Raw genomic sequence first — 21,138 nt, forward strand, 5'->3', positions numbered from 1 at the left:
TTATTCCATATTCTTCTGACTACTAGAACAAAAGCCTAGCTATTTAAAGTCATAGAGCAAGCTCATATTTGTCCACATCTCTCTAAACAGATATATTCCTAACTATTTCTATAGTACCTTGCAAGATGAGGAACAATCTCTGGCAAAACCTAGGTCAACCACTGTCATACTGCAGCAACACAGAATCAACAGAAAAACACTGCCTTGATGTCACATTAATCTATTTTTGATTATTCTTTAAAAAAAAAAAAAAAAAGAATTTTAAAACATCACATTTCCTCTTTGGTTTTGCATAGCTTAAACTTCCTTCTGTTCTGTTTATTATAAGGTTTTTTTACACCCTTGAACCTTCAAAGTACTGAAGACACTAAGCATTGTTATTCCAAAGCACAAAGAGAGGCTCTATGAAAAGCTACCAGAAACTTTCACTTGACTTTGATTTAGATACTAGAAATACAGATTACTTCGGTTCTCACTGTTTTGCCGGCTTTACTGTCTGTGTTCCTATCTTCTTCCTTGAGGCTGAATTTTGTTCTCCTCAGACAGGTCAGTTGTGTGGCCTTAAAGAAGTGACGGAAATACCAGCACAGGGAAGCTGCTGAAATATCAGGAGAAACCCTCAAAGGCTTTTCCTTCAGGTGAGAGTTGCCAGAGCGATATAACAAATACACTTCCCAGTAACAGATATTGATGTTTTCTCTCATTCATGAAGGCTACGACACAGAATGACATCTTACTGCTGTGGAAACACTACACAAACAACACCCTTCCAACACCCTCAATACCACGTACTGAGGCAGATCAAACACAAACCCCCATCTTACAAGAAGATTATTCTGTAAAGCGATCAATGTGCCATCCCTAAGTCTGAAATACTTTATAAAAAGTTAGTATGACCTCCCAGAAATGCAGCCTTGTCTCTCCATTACTCTCTACACCCTCCCAGCAAGGTTCCCACTGCCCCATACCCAGAGGAGGAGCCCTGGAGCCTCAGCGCACAACTCCCCCCAGGCACCATGCTGGAAAAGGTGATCAGGCAGTTCAGACCTGGACCTGCAGGCTCAGTCATCTTTTAAAGCATCTCTGTAGTTCACCAGCCTTACCAAGAAACCATGCAGTGGATTGCTACAATTTTAATATCTGCTGCTGACACTATCACAGATGTACTCTTCCCTTTCTGGTTTCATCCATATCTCAGGTCTCAGTAAAAATTGGCAGAAGAAATGGTTAAAAAGGAAACATGAAGAAGAAAGCACAACCAGGTTTTGGAGTTAGGATTTTTTTTTCTTGTTACATTTTAGTTTTTCCTTTTTCTCTTACCATGGTAGACACCAAGTGTTGGTAACACCCTGCTAAACTGCTCCTAGGATGAAAAAAAAAACAAACAGTAGCCCTTCCAAACCCTCCTAGATACATCAAGTAATTCTTGAGAGAAATTCATTGGTATAATCCAAGAAGACTCTCATACCCTTACCTCAGGAAAATAGGAATCATAAAATAGACTAACATAGTGTAAGTTTTACCTCTGAGTTCATCCTGTTATGATAGCCGAAAAACGTACAAGCAAAACCTGAAAGTTGAACTAATGAACGTTCTGCAAAGTGAGTTGACCAAAATTAGCATCAAAACCAACAAAAGCTTCTGCCATGTACTGCACTGCCATCTTCCTGCTGCGGGCAATACCTGTTCCCCATGGAGAATCCCTGCAGCTCTGCTCATTTTTTTTAGTGCATGGAGCCAGTTCCACTCCTTTTGATTTGGACAGGATCAACCCTTGAAATAAAACCTTGTCTTGCTCACCCTTTCCAAAGGCGAGGCAGGAGTAAGGCATATTTTTGGATTTTAATTTATGAAGTCCATCACTACTACGTCAAAAATCTTGCTAGTAACTGAGATGGTTCATTGTGGAAAAATCCAAGTTCTCCAACTAGCTTTCACAGTGATTAAGGCAGTCATAAATACTGAATTATTCACAGTTCATTAATCCATCTAAAATAAATCTCAACTCTGTTTTATAATTCTCATTGCTCACTAACATTCATCTAGAATCGGAAAGCTGTCACTAAATAAATATATCCTAATTATGGGTGGATATATATGGATATACATATATAAATATAGGTGTACGTACACACACAGAAATAAAGTTGGATGCAATAAACCAAAACTTCAAAAAAGGTGAGCTTAATGGGAAGTCTCTAAGTGGGCTAACCCTTAAAAGTACAAGGAAAAAAAATGAACATGAAAAGGCTCTTGTCCTCATATAAAATATGATAGAAAATAACAAATCACAGTATTACAACAATTGCTTTAAATGCATTGAAAAATAAGGTTATAATTTTGGAAAAGTATTTTCTCTCAGGAATTCTGCAAAGCCTTATCAAACTCCAAAGATTTTGCTTCTCCTTTATTTGACAGGGCTTTGATGGTGTGTGTTAGGGACCCTGACTCGATCAGTCCCCAAACGGCAGAATACAAATCTCAACCGCTGCAGCAGGAAAAATAGGTATGAAAAGCTCTCGAGACTGACTTTCCTGCACAATTTGCTGTCCTTCTATATCCATTCTAAGAAAGAAATACTACCATAACACTCTTCTATGATAGTTCTGCACTTTGTTCTTAGTTCTAATTCTGTGAATTAGTTGAAAAAATCTTAAATATGGCAGAATAAAATAAGAAAAAAACCAAGAGACTCCCAAACTGACACAAACAGCCATTAAAAAAAGATTAAAAAAAAAACCCAAAACAAAGCAAGAAAACAAAGCAAATCTGCATTTGTAATCTATGTTTAAAACTGGTCTGTCACTGTACCTTCATTTTTCTTTTACCAAATACCTTTCCTATCAGTGCTGTTTCTTATTAGTCAACATCATGTGAAGCTGATGATAAAAATAATTGAGTTGGGGCCTTCAATTTCTGAAGAGAGACATCTGTCATGGTTTCAGCTGGGATGGAGTTAACTTTCTTGTTAGCAGCTGGTGTGGGGCTGTGTTTTGGATTTGGGGTGAAAATAGTGTTGGTAGTGCACTAATGTTTTTGGTTGTTGCTAAGTTCTCAAGGACTTTTCTGCTCCTCGTGCTGTTCCACCAGTGAGCAGGCTGGGAGGACACAGCTGGGACAGCTGACCCCAGCTGACCAAAGGGATATTCCATGCCATATGAAGTCATGCTCAGCATATAAAACTGGTGGAAGAAGAACAAAGAGGGGGATGTTTGTAGTTATGGCATTTGTCTTCCATTACTCCAATTACCTCCATTACTGCTTTCCTGGAGGTGGCTGAACACTTGCCTGCTGATGGGAAGTGGTGAATGAATTCCTTGGTTTGCTTTGCTTTGTTTTGCTTGTGTGTGTGGCTTTTGCTTTACCTGTTAAACTGTCTTTATCTCAACCCACGAGTTCTTTTTCTCACACTTACTCTTCCGATTCTCTCTCCCATACCAACTGGAGGGAGTGAGCAAGTGGCTGCTTGGTCCTAGTTGCTGGCTGGGGTTAAACCACAACAGCATCAGCACATAGGCTGTGGATAGTGTCTACCTAGACTTTCAAAAAGCATTTGACACTGTTCCCCATAGTGGAAAAACTGGAAAAACTGGCGGCTCATGGCCTGGATGAGCATAGATCTGTTGGATCAAGCACTGGCTGGATGGACGATGCCAAAGAGTGGTGGTCAATGGAGTTAAATCCAGCTGGTGGCCGGTCACAAGCGGTGTTCCTCAGGGCTCAGTGTTGGGACCATTTCTGTTTAACATCTTTATTGATGATCTTAATAAGGACATAGAGTGTATCATCAGCAAGTCTGCAGATGACACCAAGTTAGGCAGGAGTGTTGATCTACATGAGGATAGGGAGGCTCTACAGACTTGGATAGATTGGATCTATGGGCCAATGCTAACGGTATGAGCTTCAACAAGGCCAAGTGCCAGGTCCTGCACTTGGGCCACAACAACCCCATGAATCGCTACAGGCTTGGGGAAGTGTGGCTGGAGGGCTGGAGCCTGGGGGTTCTAATTGACAAGCAGCTGAACATGAGCCAGCAGTGTGCCCAGGTGGCCAAGAAAGCCAATGGCATCCTGGCTTGTATTAGAAATAGTGTGACCAGCAGAAGGAGGGAGGTGATTGTCCCCCTGTACTCAGCACTGGTGAGGCCACACCTTGAGTATTGTGTCCGGCTCTGGGCACCTCAATATGAGAGAGGTATCGAGGTGCTGGAGCGAGTGCAGAGGAGGGCAACGAAGCTGGTGAAGGGCCTGGAGAATAAATCTTATAAGGAGCGATTAAGGGAGCTGGGACTGTTTAGTCTGAGGAAGAGGTGGCTGAGGGGAGACCTCATCACTCTCTACAACTACCTGAAAGGACATTGTAGAGAGGTTGGTGCTGGTCTCTTCTCACAGGTAATTAGCGATAGAACAAGAGGCAATGGGTTCAAGCTGCAATGGGGTAGGTTTAGACTGGACATTAGGAAAAAATTCTTCACAGAAAGAGTGGTTAGACACTGGAATAGGCTGCCCAGGGAGGTGGTGGAGTCACCATCCCTGAACATGTTTAAGAGTCATTTAGATGTGGTGTTAGGGGATATGGTGTAGGGGAGAACTTTGTAGAGTGGGGTTGATGGTTGGACTTGATGATCCCAAGGGTCTTTTCCAACCTAAATGATCCTAGGATTCTATAGGATTCTCAAATATTTGAGAAATTCTCAAAAATTCTCTATTCTATTCTCAAAAGCTATGGGTTTCATATACTGTGAGTGGAAAAAAGGACGCTGAGGTATTCTCCAGAGGAGGACTATACAGGACTTCAGTCTCAGTCTATAAATGCTACTTAGTCCACAGTGAACACTTCCATTTTTTTCTTTAAAATGTTTGTAAGAAATTGCTAATATATTTAAATAGATGTAAATTTTAACTAGCATTCCCATAACCTGAAACTTTTTTTCAGTGATGACTGTTGGCATATGAAACTTAGAAAACTTTTTTCATCCCTCTGAACATCAAAGGGAAAACCATATATGACGTGTAATACAGCACTTCTGCATTGCAGCTGCAACAGATACACAACAGTGACAAAGAGTCAAAAAAATCCACCAACAAGACAGTAATAGAAAGTGATTGGTTAAAAACATTTTTTTACAAATGACAGTGTTTAAAATATTCTGCACGCAGTATTTCTTCATCTTGATCCTCAGGGAGAAGTCAGACTTCTCTCTGATGCTTTGTCTTCTTATTTTCAAATGCATTAGTGTCTAAGCTGAAAGCAGGCTAATTGCTAAGGCAAAAATATATTGTGAATGTTTTCAATACGTTAATATGAAACAATCAAACCTGTATTAAAGTACTGATGTTCTGAAATCTCTACTTTTAAATTGCATTAGATTGCCAAATATTACTACTTTTCAACTTGACAAAAGTGTAAGTTGAAAATAATTTTGTAGGTGTACCAAAACTAAAGGTTTCCACTCAGTTTTCTAATATGTCACATCCCTGGAGGTATTAAAAGACAGGCAGACGTGGTGCTTAGGGACATGGTTTAGTGGTGGTTTTGTCAGTGTTAGGTTGATGATCTTAAAGGTCCCTTCCAACCTAGACAGTTCTATGATTCTATGATTCTATCTTGTTGTCACTTAATGAGCCACTCATCTTTCATTCTCCGCATGAGTACACTCCGAAACCACTCATTTCCTTACCTCACATAAGGTAAAGGGACAGATTGAGACACTCTCCCAAGAAATTTTTAAGTGAAATACACTCAAAACACAACATTCACAAAACAAAATTCATAAGTACTTAAAAAGTTGCCAATAACTACAGGAATATATGAAGCCATCGAGTCCATTAGTGGCAGTGAAGAATATGCAATCCTGCAAAACATTAAACATGTGGATTACATTTTCCTTATACATAATCTTTTATTTATATCCATGAGACTGATCTCAACCTAAATAAGCTGTGTTGCTCAAAAAGAAGACATAGGTACAAAGCATTTCAGATTCCCACTGGCGTGACAGAATTATCTTGTTAGACCTGAGAATGTTCTAAGGGTTGGGTTCATATCTATTCGAAGTTTGGATCCAGCCACCTCTTCTTATCTTGCCTTGTACTTTTCACTCCTTTCCCTTCCCCAGATGACACCATTCATTTAACTTCGACCATTTCCAGAACAATACATAAATGCAGTGGCTGCCAGAATTTGTTTATGTAGGGTCCTTTCCTGTGCAGAATTACCTGCCGGGAACGTGGTACATTTTCTGAAGGACTGAGAACTCACTTCAGAAACAGTGCCGGGCAAGAATGTACGCTTACCTGTACACTAAAAAAGTACTGTTCATGCCCTCATACTGAAATGAACTCCCCACATGAAGAGCTAGATATGGGAAGTCAGCAATGTATTTTCTCTAATAGCTCTAGGTTTTTTCTTCTAATTTTCTTCCTTCTGACAGCAACGTTTTCCTATGACAATTTTTTTTTTTATTTTGAACAGAAGAAAAGAAATATTTTAGATCATACTGCTGGAGTTTCCAGCAGACATATTATGAGGAGGAATTTTCTCTTTGTCTTGACATTGACATTCAAGATTAGTTCCATTATTTCTTCCTAATTAGCTTTTCCAAGACAATTGAGTATTTGAAACAAACAGAATACTTTCCCTCAGGACATCAGAAACTTAATCTGTCCAATTTCCTTTCAATGGACACTGAAAACAAAGCAGCTTATTGTAATTCAGTGGGGAATTAAGAACTATGTAACATAAAAAAATGGAAAAAGCACTACGTAAATAAATTCAACATAGATGGCAATAAAAGTATAGTAATGAAAAATCCTTTAAGCCACCTTGTTAATACCTGACAGAACTGCCTGTTCATATTAAAGTCTGTTTGTCTTTCAAAGGAGGTGAAGACACTAAATTTACACAAAACCGAGGATTTTTATATTCACGACAACACACTTACTGATTAGCATTAAATCATTTGGAATATCTTGAAGAATCTGAGGACTTTCCAATCACTTTATGCAGCAGTCTTGTTTGTGACTCAAAAGATTTTTTCTTAAACTTTGATCATTCTACAAAGATACAGTCCCTCACAGAATTCTTTATTTTCCTGATATTTGAAATAAATAAAAAAAATCAACAATGCTAAGCATACAATTACAATATTATAATAATAAACTGTAAAGCTGTTAATGACTTTTCAGATGACAGTTACACTTGTAAGTCATATCAATAAAAGTAACTGTTGGAGCAGCTTTTGAATTCTTATCAACAAGTCACTAAGAAAAGAATTGCAGGTCTTTATTTAAAAATTCTGGAGAATTTAATTGAAAATAATAATCTTTGTGGTGTATTGCACACTATGAATATAGCCTAGCAGAAAAAGAGCTATACAAAATGTTTTTTACGACTGCTAACACGCAGAGTTTCATACATAGTACACAGTAATTTCTACTGTATCCCATTTATAGATATGCTGCATACATACATGGGTACACAGGTGTGTGTAGTATATGTATATATATATGTAGACATTATAGAACTTCTCAAAAGTGAATATGCATCTCATTCCTGTGTAGATTTCACCTTCAGCTGTGCCTCTTAAACAGACTTCAGAAAGGTACTTACTGATGTGTAGAGGAAACCTTCTCCATTTAGGGCTATATACAACCCAGTCTTTACACCCTGGATAGCAACAACTCGAAGTCCCACTGGTATAAGGTTGAATAATGCTGTGAAGAAAAAACATGACCAGATATGAATATACTATGGTTATTACAATATTGTAATAAACATCATTAGTAAAAAAAAGAAAACTACTCCCTGTATATTTTTTTCTGATTTTAAAATTAAACTAATTCAGAAAATTTTGCTTCTAGCAAAGCTAATCCTTAAGATTAAAGCCTAAGTATCTATCTAGCAATAACTCCTGCAATAGTTCAGTATTTGGCACAAGTGCTAACCAGCAAATACAAAGCACAGAAGACTGGACTGTAATCCCCTATGCAGCACTGCAGACATGAGTAACTCGGGCAATCTGAAAAGCGTCAAAGAGCCCAACAGTTCCTTCATCAATGTAGACTGATCATAAGGGTAATACTTTTGAGATATCCTGCAGAAAACATAACTCTGATTCTGGCAAGTAATTTTCTTAGGCATTTTTATGGTTTTGGATTAAGCCATAGTCTCATTAAGATTGCTATCAAGGGGTCTGTTATTTCAAATCCAAAAAAAGGTTTTCTTTTGTGAATGATACATTTGATACAAGCAGTAGTACACAGGCCTCAGGTAATGGCAGAGGCTTATCCTAGTACAGGAAAGCACTGAAATATGTGCTTGACTCTAAATGTGCTTAAATGCTATTGAACTGCATATAGAACATGTTCAAAGACTGAAATGCTGTGGAAAAATATAATTAAAAAAACAGATAATAGCAGATACCTTAGCAATGGTATGCACCTCTGTAACAACAAAAACAGCCACAGCTTTGATTGCTGTCTGAAAAAGACCAGTGTGAAGAGCGTGACTTTACCAGCCTCACCAAAGAACAACAAAAGAAAAAGTGATATAAGTAAGAGACACAGACCAATTTTTCTAAAAATTATGCCCGCACACACCTATACTAAGTTTACTGACTCATACTAGGAAATCAGATGCAAAGCACACATCAAGCAGTCTCAGAATAAAAAATCTGGATGAGCCAGAGTTCATGCTAAGTGGTTTTCCACTGCAGATGAGTCACAGATTCACAAGTACTTGGACGAAAACCAAAAGCACAACCTGTGTGTTCAACACAGGCAGCAAGGACCACGGTTCCCCCAAGTCAGGTCTCAGGAACACACTAACACTTACAGTGAGTTCCTCAAAATTTAGGAAGGACATCCATAGATGTGACCAGAAAGTGTACCCTATAATGCTATCTGTAATCAGAATGCCAGGGGTAAAGCCCAAATCAAGAGAAAGAGAGCCATGTAATTGCAGTGGATAAGTACATTTTCTCAAGGTGTGAAAACTCCTGGTTGGTCAAAGGACACACAGCCACAGATGGTTTACGATGAAGATGATCAAACTTTTACTACTGAGAAAAAATGTAGGTTGACAGAATTTAAAGGTAGAAGTGGATGGCAAAAAAATCCCTTTCCTTCAACATTCTCACACAGAAAAAGAATATTTAACATAAGAACTTTTTAGGAATGCACAAAGCCAGTATAAAGCTGGGAATTGTTGCAGCAGAGCACTTTCTACGGCTGTAGAAAGAAAAATATATTCAGAAGTGCCCTGGAAGAACACAAAACAAATTTATGGGTTTACAAAGAAGAACAGAAGAGGTGACATCAGACAAGAATTAGCACAAATATACAGCATTTTCATTTCTGTAGTTTCTAAAAGTCTCCATCATGCTAGGATCTTTCCGGGCTGTTCACTAGAAGAATACCGAGTACAGAAGAGGTTCCCTCTCCAATCTATATAAATGTAAACCATTGAAATATGGCACTCACAGACAAGATGTCCTAGGACTATATAGGCTAAACACTGCATGACTTGACCAATCAGCCGTTACCCTCAAATGAAACAAAGTTAAAACAAGCAAAGCCAATATTGTGGGTGGTGGAGGGTGAGTCTGTCCCAGCAAAACTAGGTTTCAGCTGACAATACGTTTGTTTTTTTCTAGAAGAGAAGAAATCCCAGGAGGAAACCTGGATATGAACACCTATGCTAGAGGGAGGGCATCAACAACTGAGGGGACAGCAGGATGGAAAAGCAAACAATGCTCTTACAAAGAAAAGAGGTGAACACAAAAGACAAGTCAGCCATGGAAAACTGCTAATGAAAAATAACTCCAAATCACAGTGGTTCAGTCAAAACTTCTGGAATGTAGATATAATTTGACATATTACCAATAAAAATAAAACAGCAAAGCTAGAAAAAAACAACGACAATTGAAGGAGAATTAGAGGCCTGTAACATGGCAGTGTTTTATGCAACCTATAAAATTACTAGAGCGGCTTATAGTAGCTGGTGAATTTAGAAAGCACTGAGGAGAGGATATAATGTATCTTTTACTGCCACCAAGTTTTAATCGGAGATTGTCAGAGCTGTTGTAATTAGTCTAAGACCATAAAATTTTAGAGTGTGATCTGAAATGCTGTAATTCTGCACATACAGAACATTCAGTATTTTCCACAAAATGTTTCAGACTTGGGTGAAACTAGGGAGGCCAGTCTACATTCAGTTATTGATTGATAAATGCTCAGCAACATGCTTCATACTGAGGTCAGCAAAACATGCACCAGTATGGCACAGCATGTTTTTTACGTGCTCTGAAGTTGGCCAAAGGAAATTCAATTTGCTCCAGAATCTGGCTGTGCAGTACTCTTTACTAAGCAGGACTTCTGTGCCCAATTACACATTTCAAACCTTCCAAGGATTCACCTGTGCTGTCCCCCACTCTAATAAGAACCTGCCTTGAGAAAAGGAGAAAGCCTTCCAGAGTCTGCTGGCATTTCACATCTTGCAGCCAAAGCTATGCCCTTTCTTGAGAGGAGTATGAAAAAGAAACATGCCCCAGGTTCCCTCTGTCTTGAAGACAATGATCCAAACCCAAAACTAAGTGAGGAGTTAGTTAGGACCCTGAACATCTTTATGTACCTAAACTCAGCCTGATGAGTCCACAGATGAGTTGAGAGAGGGAGTGCCTTGGAACAGCTCAGAAAATAATGTAGTTCTTCCTGGTTCTCAGTGCTCCCATGCTGCACGCTCAAGTATAAAGCCTAGCAAATCCAACTGTAAATAAGACGTGGGAACATCAGGGAAATCAAATGAACCAATCGGCAAAAATGGTGCGAGTAAAATTCTTTCTCCTCTTCAGCGCTGAGCCTGTGCACACTCCCATAGCTCCGCTTTGTATTCCACCTAAACCACTACTGTAAAGCAGATGGCGTCTCTTCCTTTTCCTGAGCTTGCAAGCCTGCTCCCACCACACACAAGATCAGAAAATAGGGGTGGGGGAGAGAAGTTAACAGCAACAATTGGCATGAAAAAAGTTATTCTGTTAGGTGATGTGGAGGGGATTTGCAGGAACAAATTTGAATTGGATTCTAATCCTCCAGAATTTTTAGACAAAGTTATAGTTGAACTCCACTTTTTGATAAGTAATAACTTCCTCCTTGAGCACAACACAAAAACATTACATTTCTTTTTCCTTTTTTTATGTAATATCATCATATTATATTAAGTTGAAATCTGAAATGCCTGAAATCAGATATTTCCGTATCCTTGAGAAAGTCTATTTAGGTACGACTGACTTGTAGCTACAAGAAAATTGCCATTACAGATCACTGTTTTTCTCAAGAAGCCAGCTAGAGACCAATTGCTTAAGGCTTATAAACTTGCTGTTCTGCATGTGCACTGCCCTGGTGTCGGTTAACACAACTTCCCACAGCACCAAATCTGCAATCAGATCAAGGCAACTATTTCTTTAATTTATTTCCATCTGCAGGCGTATGGGCAAAAATCATGACTCCATCAGAACATCTTTTAGATTGGCAATCAGTGCAGGGAGGTTGCTATTGAGAGATCAGTCCATCCATTTCACATGGAGCAAACCCATTCTACCTGCCTGATGTTACACAAGATGTATTTAAAACGTGCTTTTTAGTATGGGTGAACATGGCCTCCATTGACCCTGTCACACTGACTAAGATTATACTGATGGGAGAAATGGGCTTACCTAACTCCCAAAGGTGATGTAAATAGATGACTAAATGCCTACGTAATTCTTTGAAAACAAACTGCAATTACAAACAGTGCAAAAATCAGACCACCAATATTTCAGTTCACTAATCCAAATTTAACAGCATCGTGGGTGTTGTTTTTTAATCTTCATGTGCTTTATTTTTAGTTATCTCCTTTACCTTACAAAGGTTGCTATGAAGATTATTTTATTAATATCTTCAAACCAAAATATGATAGTGGTAGGTACCTTAGAAAGACATTAAAAAGTTAATACTTCTGTATTCAATTTGGAAGATATAAATAGAGCATTAGGAGCATGCATTAAAAGATGAAAATAAAGGAATGTTAAATGGTTGTGTGATTTCTTGAACACCAACCCTACCAGGTACCAAGTGCCACAAAGGAAGTAAAGCTTGTTGCTGCATAATTAAGCAAGAGATGTGCACAGCACGGACAAACCAAAGTTGCTTGGTAATCTTAACTTTGACATTTACCAGTTTATGGAATTGAGCTACAAATGAGCAATGCTCTTTTAAACTGTTTTAAACATGACTGTAATTTCATAAGGGGCATACATAGCAGCATTTGAGTGTTAAAATCAGGTTTATCACCCATCAAGGGGAGTATCATAATTTATGTTGAATTTTTTCAGTGGTTCTTGTCTGATATACATTCTTCAGGTGAAACAAAAGAAGACATAGGGCTAAGAGATTCAGGGTTTCAATCTCAGAAATTAAAGAATCAGTATTGCCTGTTTCCCAAATTAATTAGTCTTCCTACTAATTCATTCATGAGAAAAGACTTTGAAGATAGACCAAACCCTGAAAATGAGCCAGTTTGGTGGGGAGCAGAATAGGAGGGGAATGTAACGCTTGTAACCACAAGCACAACATGAAAAACTCTTCTATGTCTTTATAGTTTCTGTGTAGTAGCTTCATTTTCCTAATTAATAATGATGAGGCCCATGGACAACACTGAAGCAAGTTCTGTTCACACCAGGTAATGCTGAGAACTGCTGTAAAATCCAGGAAAATTAGAGCTAGAGCAGGATACCTATGCTGAGTAGGACCTCAGTAACCAAGCCTACAGGTTTAACCGCAGTCACTCCTGCTTTCGCTACAAGCAAGCCACAAAAACAAACCAGAAACTGTAAGGCGTTAGAGGAAGGAAAAAGAGAAAACCAGCTAAAACAAGAAAATCAGTGTAATAAAGCCTCTTTCCACATATCACTGAGAATTTGGCAAAAAATTACAGACTGCACACACAAGATGGTTTAAGATAACAGCCTTGGTCTGGTGATGTGTTTTAAGGAAACTCAGCACCATTAACCAATAGGTGCATTAATTCATACTCTGTCACAAAACATCAGTAACTTGGAAAAGATATAAAAAGAAATCACAACAATGAACTGAAGCCCATTGCTCTATTTAGGTTGGGTTCTGATAGCGCGGCCACCAACATGAGCAGATGAAAATACATTCAGGGATGCAATTACAAGCAGTCACATCTTTCTTCCCTTTTCATGGAAGAATTTGTGCACAGTGATTTGTGCACAAAAAATCTTGCCATCTATCTCTGCAGACCCTAGCTTTTATTCAAACTTAAGGCAAGTTGGGATAATGGCTTGGGCTATAGCAGCTGACTGAAACCACTGGTAAAATTCATTTTGACTACAGATAGAGGCAAAATGCCACCTAATAAGACTACCAAGAAGCTTTAAAGAAAAAAAAAAATAAATAATGGTTGTGAACAGAACCACTCAATTTGAATAGACTATATCTTAATCTTTGCGCTACCTCTCTATAACACTGTGACTCCAATAATACGTAACTTATGTTCACTGGCATACATACAAAATGAATACAAAATTATGTATGCACTTGAGGGAATTTTAACTTCAAGCAGTCCTCTAACTGCTTGATACAATAAATTGCAGCAGAACAAAAAGTAGCAGCATGACTAAGCTTCAAACAGTTTTCTTGATGAAGACAAAAAAAAAAATCACTTCTCTGTCCCTTGCTAATCCACTCACTCTGGCTTCTCCAACACCCAGCTACTCAGACGGTCAGCACATGAGGAGGATCCTTTCACAGGCTTCAGGGACAGTGAACAGTGCAGAAGATGGGTGGAAGGCTGGCAGAGATGTACACTCTTCGGCAGTCTCTATTTCCTCCATTTTTACGAAACACACTTTGAATGGAAGTCATCCTCACTATCAGGGGAAACATACTATCTGTCCTATTGACAACTAAGATATGCCCATCCCTTATGGCAAGTTATGCCAAAACTTATTTACCTGTAAGCCTCAGACAGAAATTATAAAGATAAGGAGCTCACAAAATAGAAGATTAAAAGACTAGGAATTTTATCAATGAGATTCTTTTTTTTAAGAGAAAAGGAAAAACAAAATATGCTGCAATAGAGAAAAGCAATAGGAAACACAAAGTTCATCAGGAAATGGAAGGGAATGGGGTGGAAAGGGAAAAGAACTAAGGAGAAAGACTGGCAGCACAAAAAAAGCGCAGACACATGTTCATATATTCATGAATATAAAAAATGAATCAATCTTTTCAACTCTCAATATATATCATATAGACTAGCAAAATTTAAGGTGGAGGTTGTATGCTTTCCTGGAAAACACATTCATTTTACATCCTTATGGTCTAACCTGTCTTTACTAAAGGATATTGTAAAATTGGACTAGTGAAGAGACAAATAGTGAATCACATCAGTTAAAGACAGAAAAAAAATCACTTCTATGAAAAAGCTTGTTCTATCTAAAAAGTCATGTGGACTTAAAATACAATAATAGTACTTGTTCAAAATCTGCAATACTTCTATCTGGTATTTGGTTGGGTTTGGAGAAGTTCTACATTTCAGAATATCTATAATATAGAATATTCATTCTGGATTTTGGAACAACTGAGAAGAAAAAGAGAGATGGGCAGACAGATGGAAATCCAGAAAGGCGGGGAAGAGGGGAAAGGCAGGGAAAATGACATAGTAAGCAAAAAAAAAAGGAAGATCTGTAAAGGTGACAACAGCGAAAAGAGGAAAGTAAGGCACTATGGTCTAGCTTTGCAAAGATTCAAAATGCATAGAGTTCTAAGACTTTAAAAAAACCATAAACAACAAAAAACTTTCCAGAATTGTTGCAGTCATACACACCTCCTCACTGAAGCTGAAAATAAGAGAAAGATGGGCAGAGAGAGAAGGAGAGGGAGAAAGAGATACACACTCACACTCTAATACACATTTCTTGGACTTCATATAGGCAAAGCTTCTATAAAAAGCACTAATGATCTTGTCTGTACAAGGTCTTAGTATGTGGTGCAGTACAGAAGAGGGTATAAGAGATGGACACACTGAAGGAAGAAAAGATACAAGGAATACGGGAGAAAAAAAAGTAATTTGGAAAAGAAGCAGAGAAATACACATCAACATAGATTAATCAACTATTTTTCTCAATTCTAAAAAAAAAGAACAATAAAAGATGATCATGCTATCTGTTGATGAAATGTGTTAAAAATGACAGCCGGGCATTAACAGATAAAACAGGAACCTAACCAAAGTAAAGCAGAAACCTCAAATTCGTTAATTTCTATAGCCTAATTCCAACATCATTGAGGAAACTAAAGGCTTATTTATATATACATAATAAGAAGATAAATCTTTTGTATTAAAAATGCTTAAAATAGACCTCGATCACACAAAAATATGTTACTTAAATATGCCATTATCATTAAAATAAACAAAATACAAATGTTCTCTGTTAAACAAAAAATTAAAAATAAACTGTTTCTAGCATAAGAATAGGTTTGCTTAATTATCATATGCAGCTGAAGTTATATATGCTCATTGAATGAAAATATGTGGCAGTATCATAGGAAAACAGTACCAAAGCAGTGACCCACACAACCTTTCAACACTGATTTTCTTTGGAATATTTTTGAAAACTGCTACTGTCGCAGTCCCTACACTGGCAGAAATTCTCTTAAAATCAGTGGAATTCATGCTGGTATAGGGACTCTAGGATCTTTAGCCCCAGTTCAGCAAAGTATTTCAGCATGTGTTTTGAGCAGGATTTTGATAGTTAGACATACACTTATTTGCTTTACTGAGTCAGGGCCATATGGTCAGATTTTTCAAAGAATTTTTGTTTCCTTTTTTTTTTTTATTTGGTTTGTCATTTATTTGAAGATAAGAAATTTATGTTAAATACATAGCTTTTATAAAAAAATATTTTTAATATAATTTTACCATTCTTATAAAATTACCAGAAGACAACTGTTGGCCTAAATATCTCACCTCTGAGGTTCACCAGCACTCATGCCTTCTCTGTCATAGGGAATATATTTAGGCCAACGTCCTGCACGAACCGTGCTGGCGGTCATTAGGCTTTAAATGGACAGAACCCTCCTTTCGACAAAACACATTCAGAAACCCTCCAAAGGCATTAACCCCATGTCTGTGCATACACACTCGAGCGATGCAATCTGTGTGTGTGATTAAGACATTCCCCTGGGGCAGTCACTTACTAGAATTACTGCTGTCATCCTTGGTTCCATCGAGACTTCCATCGGGGTGCATTTGCAAGTAGTAGCCTTGCCTGCAATATAACCTGGTCACTATACCCTTGAGCTGGGGATCTGAAAGACAAACATATTTTGTCACTAGCCTCAAAACTTTTTCCACGAGTTATCCCTACTTCTCTCACTGTAGGAGGAAGTTTGGTGAAGCAGCATTGCCGTCTTAAAAGTACTACAACAGGATGGGTCCTGATGGAGATGGAGAAAAATCTCGCCACAGAGTATTATTAGGCCAGTTGTGTGTCCTGTTCTCTGCCTCCAACATCCTTCATTAAAATTAACAGATATAAAACACAGAAAAAAAGAATATCCCAAACACCCACAGTCAAAAGACTTTAGCTAGATTAAGCCCTGCAAAAAATTTTAGACATCAGCAACAAGTATAGAGCCTTACAAAAACTAGCAAAACATTAAAAAAGCCTACTCATTTCATATATATGAGTAACTTACTATACTTCACATAAGTTTTAAGGACACTTGCAGAAAAAGATCTGTCTCCTTTCACTATGTACCAAAAGCGATAAACTTAACTGGTATAATATATTTTAACAGTCCCATCTGAAGACTTCCCAAAATGTTTTTCCAATCTAGAAGTGGATACAATTCACCTGCCCTCTCCCACCCCCCAGGGAATAACTCCCACAGTCAGGAGAAGACATAACTCTCCTTCAACAGAGGAGAAAACATGAAAAAACCCTTAGTAAGCTAAAAGTATATGGGAAATTCAGGTAGCTGAACAGTTAAGCTATTCTGTTTAATACATTTATGAAAATTGCCAAAAAATGGGCTGCCAAGCCACAACTTTATGATTCATCTTAAGGATGGTGCCTTACCAAATCAGAAATTAAGCTGCTGCAGAAATGGTTCAGTGCTGAGGAAAAGGACATCACATCAACAACGTTACCTCTGTGTGATATGGTTTTAATATTGTTAAACATAAACTATTTGGCCACGCCCCAGGCAGCCAGTACATAAACTTGTGGGGACATGGCACTAAAAGCATCTGTACCGCATCATGCTTAGCTCTGCAATAATGAACTAAAATCATAAAAACTTTGAGACAGATATATAATAAAATGAACAGGTGAACTTCTAAAGCAGACAGAAATTATTTCCAGGCAGCCCTGTGGCCAGAATATAAAATGCTCCTTGAATTTGTGTATAATTGCTTTCACAATGAATCATGCTGTGTTACTTTCACTATCCTAAGGGGAGGTGAAAATAAACAGTAATAAACAAAACTGCCCCTGAGTGGAATGCTCTGAAGCTTTCTATGGAGACTCAGTGCCATGAAATGGTTATGAAAATGGTAAGTTTTTCTTGATTACCCAAATTACAAAGTCATATTAAACAGTAAACCCATCTAAATTAAAAATGTAAGATTAATCTGTAAATATCATAGAAACTGTTACTATAAATATTAACACCGTAGGACATTTGAGGCATGGAAATAAATAATATAAACATTTGATGGTCAACATGTAAGCACATTACAATTTTTTTTGCCTTTAACTGCAAATTTTGCTTTCCTTAAATTTTTACAAAAGCAAAAGTTTCTCTGTCTTTATATAAGAATATTCAGAAACAGATATTTTTTATATTTATAAACAATAAACTGTATTTTCTTTGAATGTACTGTCTCAATCAACTTTATCAGGCAATTCAAAAATATTTTCATCATTTAAAAATGGCAAGTTCCTCTTACACAGGCATTATTCCTATCAACACATGCTTTCAATATGAACTTCCAAACTGATGATTTTAAACATACTTGCTTTACACATATTAAAATGGCTTGTTAAAAGACTAAAGAAAAATATTAAAACAAAATTATTAAAACTACACCTTTAGAAAGTATTTACAGGAAAAATATTAGTATTTTGAAAAACAGTTTCTACACCCAAAGAATCATGAATAAAGGATTATTTATCATCACTTCTAGCTCAAAGAACTCTCTCACAGGAAGGCAAAGTACAGTCGACTCACTATCACCAGCTGTTTACATCTAGTTCCCGTCAAGGGAAAAACGCGAAACTTAGAAGTGACTTTCAACGTTGTTCTTTATACTCATTCTATTAATTTTTCTAAATTCACAAATAAAATCTAGTTTCTAACAAGAAATTGTACAATCATTTGTCTATGTTTTCAACAAAAACATTATTTAAAATCAACTCTGCTTTACCAGCTATCCAAAATTACATCTGAATGAAAATATTTTCATGGATAGCTATGCATTTCAGCTAGCATTTCAGGCTATGTGTGATGAGACAGGGTATGAATCCCTCACTTATTTGTTCACTCAAGTCCAAACACAACAAAATAATAACTACTATATCATGAGACCAGAGGATCATAGTGATGTATTTTATCTCACTTGTATACGGTTTCAATGGTTTTGTTTGTCAGAGAACTGAACAAAACTGTCCCAAAACGTGGCTCTTTCACTTGAATGTTTCATTGAAATCTGGAATTTACTACTAATAATGTGCTACTTATTAATATTTTCATTGTGCATAGTAGATCTCTGTATATTAATATATGGCAAAAAAGTTATTTTTTTTCCCATGAAACTGCAATTTTTTACTTTTTTTCCTGTTGATTATTAGAACGCTTTTAACTCACCCTCCTGAGAACATCTTTTGTACCTTAAACTCCTACGTGTCCTTAGCAAGATTAAAACTTTTATTCCTGAAAATTAATTTAATCATGCATTTTTAACTAGTTCTTGATCTTAATATTCGTTATTATATCTCACAGAACTTTGGATTTACAAATCAAAGTAAATAACAAATAAATGTTTTAGCCAAACAGTGTTCAAAAAAGCTAGGGGAACTGGACAACAAGACATGGTATTTCTTTGATCTTAGCCAAAAAGCAACCCAGATTTAGTGATGGAGTTGTATGAAGTGACTCATTAATCTCAACGCAAGTCATAATAAGCAATAGTCAAAAAGACAGCCTCAAGGTAAATATCTCCAAGATGAAGCAGGCAATCCTGTCAGGCAAGGAATTTATCTCTTCTCCTTGCAGAAAGATAAATGACTCCTACAGGTCCTTTTTGAGACACCTGGGCAGGAAGCAGAGATGAGAAATCCATGAGTCCCTGTATTTCTATAGTGTTTTACCTACCCATTGTCACTTAATAATATTACAGGAATAGTCTCAGCTTCAAATGCTTTGCAAATGAGTTTCTCAAATCCTTCTTGATCACACCTTTTTTTTTTTTTTTACTGTCTGCTAGAAAGCAGGAGTGACCAGCAATGCCCAGAAACACCAGCTGATGCTGGATGCTGATGCTGGACTGATGCTGCCTGTCTGCACGTGCACTGGGTACGTTATGTTTTTTAACTCCCACTGCAGCGATACAGGTAGACAGACCAGCAATTACCCTTACCCTTTACATCCCATGCACACCTTTTTCTTCTCACATGAAAGAGAAAGTAAATGGCAAGAGAATACAGCAAAATAATAAAACACAAATGAAGAGGATGAGAGTAGACGACCTCACCAAAGAGTTCCGAGCTCTCATGATTTTATTATAGATTTTTTGCCACTAGTTCTCTTAACGTCCTAGCTATTGCAGCCAGGTGATTATGTGAAAAATACAGTTTCTATTTAATTTTAAACACCTTGACTTCAGGGGAAAAAAAAAACCCAAACCAGCAAACTTCACCATGGATCAAAATCAAAGGACAGTTCAACATCTCCTAATGATTTTTATCGATCTTATTTTGCACCTTGACTTCTGATGTTGAACACTTCAGCGTGACAAGTCTGCGATGCCCCCACCATGGAAAGAATTATTCTGACTTGCAGTAATTAGAGGTTGTCACTAAAAATTCAAAGGCATTGTACTGAATGGACAAAGCAACAGCTTCTCAAGCCTCTCTTCCACAGCAACCTGCGTGACAGCAGCTACTTGCAGCCTGTTTTTGTTGCTTTTTTTCCCCTTGTCACTGGTGACGGCAGGATGCATGATTGCAGTTAGCATGCACACTCGGTCAGTAGCTTTTCTGATGTCCTCAATAAAGGCAGAGTTTAATTAAGATGCCTTCTCTCCTCCCTCGAATGGTGGCTACAAAAACGGCTTTGGCATTAACTCGTGATGGGCTGAGTGCAGCTTTTGCTTTAGAACAATTATGACATTTTATGTTTTGAATTAAGAATATTTTCTGTTCACAAACAGAATGGTTTTAGAATCTCCTTCCCCACCTCCACAGGTTGCCAGGACAGAACTCTTTAGAATTTTTATAGGTTTAAAATAAACAAGGGGACAAAGTCATTAAATAAGTGTGTTAAGGCTTTCACCTTTCTGTTCAGACATACATGAATTCACAATGCTAAAAGAACAATGATGAATATGCCCACTGTATTTTAACACCATGAAAAATGAATCCCTTAGCATCCACTGGAGTTTTAATTGTTAGTTTTTACCATAGGAGGGCTTTTTTTGCCTGACATTATTTACTTCCTCTTTTGAGTAAAGTTACTAAATAAAAGCCTGTTTGAGCTGGCAAGCAAATGCTTAATGGTGGGTTAGTTTCATATCAACTCACATTCTTATGGAGAATAAACTGCACTATCCAGTCAATTACAAAATGAGTTGCTCAGCGAGTCAAATGAAAGCCAGTATTTAGAGGTTTGTTCTGCTCAGATAGCATAGCATCAAACTCATGTTAACAACTGGTAGCTCCAGGTCCTTCACATTTTACTTGTTCTTTATTCCTTGCATTTTCCTCCTGCAGTTCTTACTTACTGATATTTCAGTATTAAAAATACCACTCAGGCTGGTTCAGAATAAATCAGGCGTCTTTTTTTTTAAAGATTTCTG

At 37.4% G+C, this 21,138-nt stretch overlaps 1 protein-coding gene across 5 annotated transcripts in view; it reads right to left on the bottom strand.

The window, feature by feature from the left end:
• The window catches only part of FGF14 (fibroblast growth factor 14), a 424,635-nt gene that overhangs the window by 94,955 nt on the left and 308,542 nt on the right, over window positions 1-21,138 (bottom strand). For 4 of the 5 annotated variants that reach the window (XM_054215493.1, XM_054215521.1, XM_054215529.1 and 1 more), the window contains 2 exons: window positions 16,257-16,367; window positions 7,612-7,715 (listed from right to left, as the gene is read on the bottom strand). In XM_054215493.1, coding sequence (XP_054071468.1) covers window positions 7,612-7,715; window positions 16,257-16,367 — 215 coding nt within the window. The remainder of the gene's footprint in view (window positions 1-7,611; window positions 7,716-16,256; window positions 16,368-21,138) is intronic. The other variant, XM_054215511.1, reaches the window with a different exon arrangement.

This window comes from Rissa tridactyla, chromosome 1, assembly GCF_028500815.1.
Source record: "Rissa tridactyla isolate bRisTri1 chromosome 1, bRisTri1.patW.cur.20221130, whole genome shotgun sequence".
Lineage (NCBI taxonomy): Eukaryota > Metazoa > Chordata > Aves > Charadriiformes > Laridae > Rissa > Rissa tridactyla.